The 12,813-nt window shown below is 36.0% G+C and overlaps 1 protein-coding gene and 1 long non-coding RNA gene across 2 annotated transcripts; one reads left to right on the top strand and one right to left on the bottom strand.

Annotated features, from left to right (window-relative positions):
- The first annotated feature begins 324 nt into the window (after nucleotides 1-324).
- LOC113330184 lies at nucleotides 325-4,015 on the top strand. Its single transcript, XR_003350105.1, has 7 exons — nucleotides 325-642; nucleotides 1,519-1,572; nucleotides 1,680-1,810; nucleotides 2,018-2,157; nucleotides 2,252-2,390; nucleotides 2,743-2,944; nucleotides 3,416-4,015. It is a non-coding gene; the product is annotated as an uncharacterized LOC113330184 (long non-coding RNA).
- Nucleotides 4,016-4,628: 613 nt separating this feature from the next.
- Nucleotides 4,629-12,031, bottom strand: LOC113330085. The gene is made up of 14 exons (XM_026576948.1): nucleotides 11,163-12,031; nucleotides 10,935-11,066; nucleotides 10,672-10,796; nucleotides 10,336-10,546; nucleotides 9,997-10,234; nucleotides 9,762-9,912; nucleotides 9,345-9,689; nucleotides 6,982-7,846; nucleotides 6,369-6,497; nucleotides 6,119-6,243; nucleotides 5,799-6,009; nucleotides 5,450-5,687; nucleotides 5,211-5,361; nucleotides 4,629-5,126 (listed from the first exon to the last, which is right to left on the bottom strand). Exons 1-14 carry the CDS (start codon nucleotides 12,004-12,006, stop codon nucleotides 4,764-4,766), a joined length of 4,128 nt encoding a protein of 1,375 aa, XP_026432733.1. The 5' UTR covers nucleotides 12,007-12,031; the 3' UTR covers nucleotides 4,629-4,763.
- Between the last annotated feature and the right edge of the window lie 782 nt (nucleotides 12,032-12,813).

Genomic DNA, 12,813 nt, shown 5'->3' with positions numbered 1-12,813 from the left:
GAAAGATAAAACTAATAGTAAAGCCCTCACCAGTGGAGAATAGATTTTTAACCACTTACTAGGATTTAAATATACGACTTCCTTTGGCTGGTGGTAACTATATGGGCTGTGAGTCACATTAGTTTTCTTGTCAAAAATTAAACATGTTTTTGTCAGAGTCGTTATTTTAGTGGCATTTATGTAATAAAGTAGGATTCTCTTATCGAGTATAAGAACCACTGTGGGAGCAACTAATTTCTATGGCCCCGGTTCCAGACGAAAATACACATGCATACCTTTCATTCTTCCGTTTCTTAGCTCATTCACAGAACGAGATCCCCAACTCCTTGTCCCCATCTTCTCAAGATAATATCCCTTTCTTCTTCATCCACAGACCATGTCGCCAAATCATGCTCTTTACTTTCAGCACCATCAACAGTTCAATTTTAACATTATTTCTTTCTCATAATCAAATTCAACGAAAATTCAAGAACCCTAGATTTAAAATCCATTTTGTTTATCAATAACTAGAAATCAAAGTTAGAAATCGAAGACGAATCTTGCTCTCATATCAAAGATCGAAAAATCAAAAAACATGTATCGGTAGGAATCTAAAGCAAAATTTGTAACCCTATATTAGTTTTCTGCTCCTGAAAACATCAGGTATTATCTTGTCCTTGTTTGCTAAATATGATAGACTTTTAGTATGATTAATGATTTAATCCCCTAAATCTGAAATTGAATCTTTTCTTACTGCTGGTAATGATAATCTCAAAAACCCTTCAATTTTTTAATTGTTTGAGTATGTTTTTCCTATTTGAAAGCCTTGATATACTTTTGTTTTACTGAAGCCTTGGGTGTTGATGATCGAACAAATATTGTTGGTACTCGGAGGGTAGTACTTGCCTTGTAGATTAGATTAAAGGATTTCTATTATATTTTGGGTTTTTTTTTCTGCAAGATAAGCTAATGTCATTGTTCTAAGGAGTACAACCTGAATTTATTGATTCCCTTTCCACATATGTTGGTAAAAGGTTTGTTTTAATTTTTAATTTAGGTTTGTATTTGTAGTAATCTCAATTTCTCTCTATCATTTCTGAATATTATCCGGTTTATGTTTTAGTTTGATATTTGTTTTCAATTGTATAACCCTTACTTGCCGAAGCTCATTAATGGTACTAGGATGTGTAGCTTTATAGAGTTTTAATTTTTCTCATCTTAATTCTTTAGAGACACTACATGTTTGTTTAACTGTCATTGCCAAGTTCTTCACAGCATCAAAGGAGACCAATGTGTTTTGGTTTTGCTATGCTTAGTGTCTAGATACTATAGGTTCTGTATTGAGTTATGATTCACTTATAATGCTTCAATGTTTGCTCTCAAAGGATCCAATAGACTGTATATGATTTTATTATACTCTGAGTTCGAACTTTATTATAGAGGAATAGGTGCTCCTATGAAGTTTTGCCTACATATGTTTACAGTTTTATGAGGATATGATGATCAGGGATTTAAATTTATTTACGTGATGATGTGCAGGAGATCAAGAAGTTAAAGGGGAAGAAAAAATAGCTGCAGATTACAGCGTAACTGGTAAAAGGGCTTATACTAATTCATTTTATTTATTTGGCTGAAATCAAATATTACAGGATGCCTGCCTTAAGTAATTTGAGTGTGTCTTTTTTGTTGTTGTTGTGAAGATGGGGAACCCTTGAGCTTAGTGCTACTAGTCGCTACGAGGTTCAGTTAGACGTATGATGATCGGGGCATAGTATTTTCTAGCCTATCCCTGATTACGCATTTGCGGAAAATTGTTGTTTGAAAGGAGTGGGTAAGTTCTCTCGCAGGGATGTAATTGGTTGCTAAAATAGAGTAGTTTCTGGTTGATTTGTTTCATTATAACTGTGTCGTTATATATCATTATTCCAACTATAAATATAGCTAATCTTGATTTGAGATGGACGGCATGAGTTATTTGCGTTTTTAGCCAAGTTCGAGCAGTGGTGTGCTAATGTTTGTCTTTTTGAAATTAACACAGTGAATGGCATTCTTCGGTTAGTGGATCTACAAAAGAAAGAACAATGGATTTAGTGCATCTAGAAACGCTACAGTGTTGTAGTTCTGATTGCTAAACTTGCATCTATCAGAAATTATACAAGCTTAGCACTAAAAAAAAAGGTAAAAGCTTAGCTAGTCAACTCATTTTCAAATTGCTTATGATGTTTACAAAAATAGGTATTAGCTTACCTACTTAACCCATCTCTGGAAGCAGGTTACCCCAGGACAAACTGCATATATATCAACATGGAGACTTATAGCCCAATGAGCAGAGGATTTGATGTTCATGTTCCCCAAGAATTGCAGGATTATAAGGCACAAGTCAAAGTTGTTACATCGATAAAGAACTGAAGGTAAAGAATTCAACTGAAATGTTATTCATCTTAAATCCGTTTGTTAACTCTAATATTGAAAGTTAAGAACTTTCGTGAGACTTATTTTAGTTTGGTTTATTTCGAATGCAATTTACTTGGGCTTAAACAAAGTTTCTGTTTGAGTGAAGTTTCTGACCCCTCACTGTTTGTGTATATGCGTAATTGTGCAAGCCTATAATGAAGCGACTCAATAATTCCTAATAGTGTAAACATATAATCTAAAAGAAACTCATGTACTTCTACAGACTATATGTTGTTACCATTTCCACTCATCAGTAGAAACTTGATATGCTAGCGCATTAACAATCTCCTATAATGGTTGCTGCTGCAGTCAAGCCAAGGGCTGGTATCCCAATGCTTTCCAATTTCTCGCAACCTGGTTCCAATAGGGATCACTTAGCTGGTGCTATCCTGGCACCCCAGAACTGGACAATTTTGTTTACCAAGTTCCTGGCATGACAGCTCCAGTGGGTGGGTCAAATCCAGCAGAGGATTTGATGTTCATATATACATACGTCTGAGCTTCTAATGAGGTATGTGCCGAAGCATGTATCCATTGTTAATGTTGTTTCTTCCATCATTTTTCTTTCGTCCATTACTATTATGTAATGCTTATTGTAAATGGATATGAATAATCTAGCTATATCTTAATAGCTGCACCCACCAACACGATCATTTTCATATTCTCTCATGTCTGTGTTCATTCACTGTTCAGTAGTAACTATACAAGTTTTGACCATGGTCTTACTATATGTTATCATGTAGACCACGTGTGTGATGAATATTGACTGAGGTGCGACATTTTTTTTTATCCCTGCCCATTCTGAAATCCTAGTTCCGCCACTGTCTGAAATGATGCTTACTGTCTCCTAAGTAACATGGCCAGGCTCTTGCAGACATTTTACATGCTAATTTCAACATCAATTTCTCTCAGCTTTGAAATGTTAGCTAACCTAATTGCATCCTAATCTGTAGCCTAATGCCTGGTTGATGGTTATTTTCAGTGATTACTCAAAGAATTATAATGCAAAGCATATTATGTGGAATGCACCACAAAGGGGTAAATCATTGTTGAAGAATAACTACAACTACAGCAGTCAAAGCTTGGTGCAAGACAAGCTTCATGGTGGTTAGCTGCAAAGTGGAACTTCACACCATTATCCAATAGCATAAGTCTCTTGGGTACCTTCAAAAATATGTTGTTATTTAAATGAACGAACCAAATCAAGAATTGTTTTTAAAGAAAAAACCAAAGCCAAATAAAGAAAAAAAGGGGGTAAGATGTTCAGCAATCTTTGAAAGAAAGAGATGAGTATGTTGCCATGAATCTTGCTACCTTTAAAAGTTCCCAGGAGGCTCGCAGAAAAGCTCACTCCATGTTAGAAGGAAGAAGCACTGTTTGAGAAAGGAGCGAGGAGAGAGGAACCAGTCCTATATAAAGAGCTGGTTTATTTGAGATTAGATGATCTAATTATCTCCTTAATTGATTTACAGCAAATTTGATAACCAATTTATTCGTCGTATGATAAGATCTTCATTCAAGTTCCAAAAAAAAAAAAATGTAAATACAAAGCTCATAGTTTCCTACCATAGAAAAGCATATGATTTATTGCTACATAGAGCTTCAATGGCTTGAAATTACACACCATGGACCCCGTATCACTAACTTTCCACCAGTCCAGTTCTTCAGTAATACAGTAGAATCATTGAATCAAGAATGATTTGAATGTCTTGATATTGATTTTGGAAAGCTGGGATCTAGCTTAAAATCGTATCCCTCAGTGGGACGTTAACAGGAAAAATTAGCATTTCAAGCCCACAAACAAGTAGTAGCTGAATGGATCTAATGGGAGTGTCTAATGTGTTACTATATTGTAGATCAAGATATTCGTTTGCGTAGGCTCATCAAATATTCACTCAGAATGATTTTGTTGCAGCATTTTCAATCAAATTCCAACCGATCGTAAAGACAAAGCTCATCATATTCTGTAATTGTCTGTTTAATCAGAAATTACCATTCAGAGGAGGTGTTTAATTGCTTAATCGGGCTTCAGGCAATGGAATTTCTTTTTTCTTGATCAAACTCCGTAATCAGATATTTTATTCTTTCATTGCTTCCTAGTGTTGCAATTGTATCCTTATCATGAACAGAAAGGCTTGTTTTGGAGGGTCTGGGCCGTAGAATATGCTAATTCAATAGCATATGTTGTAGAACTATTACCGTGAGAACTAAATCTTCTATTCTTGAAAGATTGTGGTTAAAATTCAAATATTTCCAAGAAAAAAGGAAGAGAAAAAGGTGCCAATCAACATAGAAAAGAACTCTGAAAATATAGTAGTAAATTACCGTCATCATCGAGGGCATACTTCAGTAACTGAAACTTCATTCACACTACACGTCGCTGATTCACTGTTTGTTCCATTCTTTGAGAATCCTTGTTCTTCACGGTTGCCTAGATATATAGTTGGGTGGGGCTTTATATGTCTCGTACTGTCAGCCAAAAATGCAGGTGCTGAAGGTAAATCCGGAATAACCTCAGAGTAGTTGTTCAGCATTTGGACAACTGTCGGCATTGACGGTCTATCTGCAACATTTTCTTGAACACATAACAGTGCAACATGGATGCATCTAACCGCCTCATTTGTACAGCATGTATCTTTCATAGTCGTATCTAATATTTCTATAGCAGATCCATTTTTCCAGTGCTTCCATGCCTGCACCAGTTTCTCTTCCGTTTTATTATCCATCACGTACAAGTACAGTAAATTGGACGCAAAACGGATACTATTGATACTTACATAGCTTAGAAGGTTCCAAGCAACATCTGTTTTATGAAAATCGCTGTTCCTCTCTCCACAAAGTATCTCTAAAACTAAGACACCAAAACTGAAAACATCTGATTTTATAGAGAATTCACCATGCATTATATACTCTGGAGCCATGTAACCACTGCAAATCCCCACACCAAAACAAAATAGGAATCACAATTTGTTTTGATGGTATGCAAAATTAGATGTTCGACATAGGTAATACTTACTGCGTTCCAACTACTCTGGTTGTACTAGCTCGAGTCTGGTCAAGCACAAAAAGCCTAGCCATGCCGAAATCTGCAATTTTAGGATTCATGTCCTTATCTAATAATATATTGCTAGCTTTGAGATCCCGATGGATGATTTTAAGTCGAGACTCCTCATGGAGATAGAGAAGTCCTCTTGCTACCCCTCCTATTATCCTGTATCGTTTTTCCCAATCAAGCTGTGTACATTTATCTGGATCTACACATTCAGTCAGCAAAACACACACACTTTTAGAGTACTGTTTTAATCTAAAATAAACGTCTACCTATATCCAGCAAGAAGTAAACAGCCACAGAATAGGAGGCCAACCGAATAGGAATTTGTCAAGGCTTCCATTTGGCATGATTTCATAGATGAGTAGTTTTTCTTCACCAGTTAGACTGAAACCTATAAGCTTCACAAGATTTCTGTGTTGAAGTTTAGCTACTAAAGTAACTTCATTCTTGAATTCTTGCCCACCTTGTCTGGAAGTTCTAGATAGCCTCTTCACGGCTATTTCCTGACTGTCCGAAAGTGTACCCTGAAGACATCAAATGAAGCCAAATAGTAAATGTTATGAGCAATCAAAATGGTTTAGAAAAAGTCAACTAACATAAATTCAATTACATGCATTTAGATGTTTTTAGTACCTTATAAACAGATCCAAACCCACCTTCTCCGAGTTTATTAGCTTCAGCGAAATTATCTGTGGCAGCACTTACTGTACTATAGTTGAAGTGCAAGGATTCCGTGCTTTGCATCTCATCATTGAAACCTTCGGGGGTAAAATAACAATAAGTGTGTCCCAAAGAAGCAAGATTTTCAATTTTGGGAAAGGTAGCAAACCATATGAAGAAGCATATATTTATGGGGGTCATGTTTGAGGGATAGCTAACTTACCATCAATATACTCTGTTTTTCTTTTCTTCGCTTGGAAACAGAAGAACCAAAAGGCAGTTGCAGAAAGTATTACAATAACTGAAGGAACGGCGATACAAATAGCAAGTATGGGTGAGTTCTTCCCGTTTGCTGCACGAATATGAGCCTTTTTCAATTAGAAGCACAGTGAAAGTATGGATAGATTTGATAATTTTTATGAGAAGCCGAATTCCTAACCAGCTTAAATTGTAAGTATAGTCTAACAAACCCCTACGATACTAAATATCTTAAAGACATAGTGATAACCAACGTGTTAAAAGATACCCCCAAAGTAAATGCAACTTTCTCAAGTTGCCTACAAAAGTGGAAGCAATTTTCTCAAATTGACTCCATAAGAAAATTATTTTTACCCCTCGAAGGTATTTGTGTAAGGTCGACCAAAATGGAGGGAATTTATAACATTCCCACCAAATTCAATGCAAAAGTAGTACTTCAGTTCACTCTTCTGGCTCGACTAACATCACCAAAATGAATTGAAAAAGAACATTCAATTTGTTCAAAGAATAACGAATTTTAAAATTATTATCCACATTGATTCTTGTAGAGGATAACAAAGGAAAAGAATAGGACTTACAGTTTGGTGCAGTTGATGGCGGTGGAAGAAATGTTGCAACAGGAGGAGGCGGAGATAGGAGAGGAGCAGGAGATGATGATAACGGTGGTGAAGGAGTATCAATGTACCCCAGGAAGGGATATAACTCATATCTAAAATTACAACTAGGTCTAATGACTCCTCCACCACTTTTTCCATCACAACAATTTGGTAACTCAGATATAACTCCAAGAAGACATAGATTACAATTACTTGAAGATATATCTGCAGTACACTGCACGAATGCATACACTGTTGCCTGATTCCTAACATTTGTTTCTCCATCAGCAAAATTACGACGAAAACTAGATGCAGTTTCTCCTACTAATTTTTTCAATAAATCGCCTAAAACTGTGGTAAACTGATCAGGAATAGAAACATTATTAACATTATTCCATATATAAACTCCTGGTCTTTCCTGCATAATACCAAAGTAATATTCATTTGAATACCTTAACATACACTCAGCATACCAAATAATTGCTTGTTTAGAATTTCGGCATCTACGTGTAATCTCTTGGGTAGCCATTCTAACACATCTGGGGCACATACTAGATGAAGCTAAACCAGGTCTACACTGTAAAGATGCATAAACGGTATCCGTGCTTTCCCCAATTGTGTTGTTGAGGTATGCATCGTCTAGGATTACAGTCTCGTCTATGGACGACAGTGAACGAAGAAGAAGATTGAGATTATCTTGAAATGTACTGTTAGCAGTGTAATTATCTCCTAAACAAAAATGATAAACATATTGTTGTGCAGTTGTGTATTGTATGGAGATCAATAAGTTAGAAAGAGAAAACAAGTAGGCGAAGAAGATGGATAAAATAAAACTACCCATATTGTTTTTGTTTCAGATAATGAATTCATGTGGTCTTCTATTGTTGTTTCCTAATAGCACCAGCCGTTCTTGAGGGGTTCATGGATGGTTTTCCAGTCAAGTCTATGAAGACTAGAGAAATGATTCGTATCCACAAGTTGGAAGATTGTGGGTGTGTCTTATCAATAGACTAGGTCATATTAGTGGAAAGACTAATGGGTCAAGCAGACATACATACAGAGACAGGCTTGTATTCAAAAGAAATTGAAAGGCCAAATCAATCAAGTGGGGGGTCCCAAATTAAGAAAAAATCTGGCTGCCGCAGATTAAAGAAAATTCATAAGTGGAACAATTCAATTTTTTCATTAAATTAGAGATGGATCCACTACAATTAAGACAAGATAAGAAACTCACACCTTTAGTTGCCTCTATCGAAGTTCAGTATGGAGCTTCAATTTATGAAATCCATTATCATCATTCTTCTACATCTTCTTTCCTATGCAAGACCCCTAATTCCCGTGATTGGGTCGTAATTTTCGAACCCATCATCCAATCCCTTCCGCAGTTTCCATGGTTTCTTGTAAAATTCTAAAATCGCCATTAATGAGAGATGCTGAACTTCGGTAGTTTCGGGAAATGTTCAGGGTAGTACCGAAGTTGTTTTATAATATTTCCCAGTTAGCCAACCTACGTTGACTGTTCGAAGTACTGTATAGTATCCTCGGACGGAAGATATAAGCGGAACGAAGATTGAAAAGGTTATTAGTGGGGCGTCACATTCTATAATTGTAACTATCCACAAATGGACGTAAAACTACATGTAAATAAAATTCTACGGTTGGAATAAATCCAAATTTGGCCGTGATTTCTTCATAACCACTTTTATGGTTGGAATTAATTCAAACCTTGATATAAAACTCCATGCAAATAAAATTTTACGGTTGTAATTAATTCAAACCTGGCCGTGATTTTTTCTACGATTTTTCAGTTTTTATTTTAGTTCAAGGGGAATCTAGATATTTTATGTATATGTTGTGACATTCCATAACCACTTTTTTGGACACTAAGAATTCAAGTGAAACTCCTTTATTTGAGTGTGACGCCCCTATAATAATCTTCAAGATTAAAGAGGCTTCCCTTTTCCCTTCATGGGGATGTTAATTGAATTTTGTCCCTGTGTTAGCCAGTAACTTTATCTTGGACAACTTCCCAAAGAAATCCATGTACTGGCTGAGGCCAAATTTTACATAGGTCTTGTTTATATTGAAATGAATTCCGTTTTGCTTCGACAACTATAAATAAAGAAGACACATCAGGGATTGAAATTCAAGGAAACGATAAGTAATTCGAGACACTCAGATAATTTACAAAATAACATGAGACTCTCTCTGCGATGGGTACCTTCCAGGTGCAGCACTACGCTAACACGTTCCGACCTTATTCAAAGTACTACTAACAACAACACAAGGCTTATTCAAATTATAAGAAAAGAAGACAACAACTGAACATAATTAATATATCATCATCGAGGGTATACTTCAGAAACTGTAACTTCATTCACGCTCCATGTTGCTGTTTCATTGTTTGACTCGTTCTTCGAGCTTCTTTGTTCTTCACTGGCACTGCCTAGGGTTGGATGTCTCGTACTATCAGCTAAAAATGCAGGTTCTGAAGGTAAATCGGTAGTGATGGCCGAATAGCTGTTGAGCATATGGATAACTGTGGGCATTGTGGGTCTATCTGCAACAGTTTCTTGAACACATAACAACGCGACATGGATGCATCTCACCGCTTCATTTTTAGAATATGTGTCTTTCAAAGTTGGATCCAATATTTCTATGGCAGATCCATCATTCCAATGTCTCCATGCCTGCATCAGTTTCACCTCCGTTAAACGGAAGTAGATTGAACGTAAGAAAATATATTATTAATTGGTACTCACATAGCTTAGAAGATCCCGAGCAATTTCTGATTTATGAAAACTGTTGTTCCTCCTCCCAGTAAGAATCTCTAAAACTAAGACACCGAAACTAAAAACGTCCGATTTCACAGAGAATTTTCCATGCATTACATACTCTGGAGCCATGTAGCCACTGCAAATCAATTAGGAACATCACAATTGGTTTTCGTACTTGTATACACAGCTACATGTTCAATAATTTGAAGTCTATACTTACTGAGTTCCAACAATTCTTTTTGTACTTGCTTGAGTTTGGTCAAGCAAAAAAAGCCTAGCCATGCCAAAATCTGCAATTTTGGGATTCATGTCCTTATCCAGTAATATATTGCTAGCTTTGAGATCCCGGTGGACGATCTTAAGTCGAGACTCCTCGTGAAGATACACAAGTCCTGTTGCTACCCCTTTTATTATCTTGTACCGTCTTTCCCAATTCAGTTGTGCACATTTTATTGGATCTACACACATTCATCCGACAAAAAAAAAAAACTTTAAGAAAACATTTTAATCTGAAAAAAAAAATATATGAATAAGAAATGGAGTTGGTGGGGAGGCAAACCGAATATGAATTTGTCAAGGCTTGCATTAGGCATGAATTCATAGATGAGTAGCTTTTCTTCACCCACTAGACTGAAACCAACAAGCTTCACAAGATTTCTGTGCTGAAGTTTAGCTACTAATGTCACTTCATTTTTGAACTCTTGGTCACCTTGTCCTGAATTTTCAGATAGCCTCTTCACCGCTATATGTTGCTGGTTTGATAGTGTACCCTGAGGACATCAAACAAAACCAAAAAGTAATAGTTCTTATAAATCAATCTGAAAATCAAAAAAAAAAAACAATCTGGGAATTTAATTTTAAGCTTTATTTTACATGCATTTTATATGTTTCGTACCTTGTATACAGGGCCAAACCCACCTTCTCCGAGTTTATTAGCTTCGGAAAAAGTATTTGTTGCAGCACTTATTGTGCTGAAGTTGAATTGCAAAGATTCTACACTTTGAATCTCCTCATCGACATCTTCATGAGCAAAACAACAGTAAGTATGGTGGGAGAGCAAATAAGTAAGATGTTCTAATTTTGTAAAGTTAACAAACCATGTGAAGAAGCATATATTATACTACCAAATTAGAATCATGTGTTGAGGCAGCTACTTACCGTCAAAAATATCTGTCCTTCTTTTTTGTTTCTTCCGGAAACAGAAGAACCAAATGGAAATGGCACAAAGTGCTGCAATAACTGCCGGGACAACTATACTAACAACTAGTATGGATGATTTATTATCATTTGCTGCACGAAATACAAACATTTCTCAATCAGGCACAGACTGGGAAAATGAATGCAGTCTGAATGAATATTATAACATACCAAAGAAGTGCTACTTACCGTCCTGTGTGGTTGTGCTGGTTGAAGATGGCGGGGATATGAGAGTTACCGGTGCAGGAGAAGATAACGGAGGTGGTGAGGAAGTACTTATAGATGGAAATAAATCATATATTTCAAATCTCACAATAAGACTAGGTTTGAGAATTTGTCCACCCTGTGACGCCTCAGTCAAATTTAGTAATTCAGATATAGTTAGATTAAGACCCTGATTACAATCACTTGATGATATGTCTTCAGTACACTGTACATATCCATATATGTTTACAGAATCTGTAAAAGCTGTTTTACCAAAAGCAAATTTGGTTGAACCATTACTGGACTCCACTTCTCTTAATAAACGATTCATGAAATAACTTAAAATTGGTCTAAACTTATCTGGATTAGTAATATTTTTAGCATTATGTAAATAAATATCTGGTCTATCTCGCCTAATACCAAAGTAAGAATTATTCGAATACGTTACCATACATATATCATACCAAATAATTGCTCGCCTAGCATTTGGACATCTATAATCTTCTTTTATCTCTTTGGTACCGACTTTGACACAATTTTGACACACATCTAACGGAACATCACCTCTACACTGAAACGACCCGTAAACAGTATCCAGATTTCGGCCAATGGTGGCATTATAGTATCCATTTTTTATGGTTGAGTTTCCGGCTAAGGACAGTGAAGGAAGAAGAAGGTTGAGATTTTTTTGAAATGTGCCGTTACTAGTGTAATTATCTAGTGAACATAAATGCAAGCGATATTGTTGTGCGCGGGCAGTTGGGTGTTGTATTTGTATGATCAGTAAGATGAAAATGATAAATACGTGATGAGAAGTAGAATGACACATGTTTTTGTTTCTGATGATCAATTTTTTAAATTTTCGTTTTGTATTAATAGCCGAGAAGTATCTTCATGAAACGCGGTTTGTCTTATAAATTCTATGAAGACTAAAAAATCATTTCTTACCACAAGTTTGAACGTATGATTTAAGTTGTAGTGGATTAGTCATATTTGTGCAAAAGACTTTGGGTCAACTAATTAATTTGGACATATTCCTTCTTCTTTTTTATCAGACAGCTAGGGACATATTCATAGTTTACTGTCCTGCCATCTTGACTAAGAGTTGCTCATCATTATGGAGATTTCTTTGTGCACTTAAATGTTCTCTAAAATTTAAATTTTTTTGATGGTAGTTATGCCAAATGTATTAGTGATCATCAGGGTTACAACTTGTGCAACAGGGATTTGAAGACTTGTGTGGACCTGTTCTTTGACTGGTCTGCCGATCAATGTAAAAACCCCTTTCTCCAAGTTAATTTCTTAAGCGATTGTGCTCTTATGAGTATATCATTGTTGGTTTAAGTTGGCAGAATGTGTGTCCCTTGTTATTTCGAGTAACTGGATTCTCGGGAACAAATTTACAGCTCTTTGGGTTCTTGATATCGCACTTCAAAAGGACAAAGAGTATCAGGTAAATTCTAGCCAGGGGCCGTTTTGGGATCTACGAAGAGTGAGAAATCATTTCTAACCACAAGTTTGAACGTATAATTTAAGTTTCAGTGAATTAGTTATCTTTGTGCAGAAGACTCTCGACTCAAGTAATTAATTTGGACATGTTGTCTACTTTTTGTTTGATAGACAGCTGGGGTCTCAG

Source organism: Papaver somniferum, unplaced genomic scaffold (assembly GCF_003573695.1).
Source record: "Papaver somniferum cultivar HN1 unplaced genomic scaffold, ASM357369v1 unplaced-scaffold_117, whole genome shotgun sequence".
NCBI classification, from domain to species: domain Eukaryota; kingdom Viridiplantae; phylum Streptophyta; class Magnoliopsida; order Ranunculales; family Papaveraceae; genus Papaver; species Papaver somniferum.
This window is presented reverse-complemented; position numbering and strand designations above follow the sequence as displayed.

Bases quoted from the DNA above. Each gene is read 5' to 3' on its own strand.
- LOC113330085 (XM_026576948.1), bottom strand. From the start codon at position 12,006: ATGTGTCATTCTACTTCTCATCACGTATTTATCATTTTCATCTTACTG. The intron at 9,913-9,996 runs GTAAGTATAGAC...ATTGATTTGCAG, and splicing joins AAAAGAATTGTTGGAACTCA to TGGCTACATGGCTCCAGAGT. The intron at 6,010-6,118 runs GTACTAAAAACA...TGATGTCTTCAG, and splicing joins GGTTTGGATCTGTTTATAAG to GGTACACTTTCGGACAGTCA.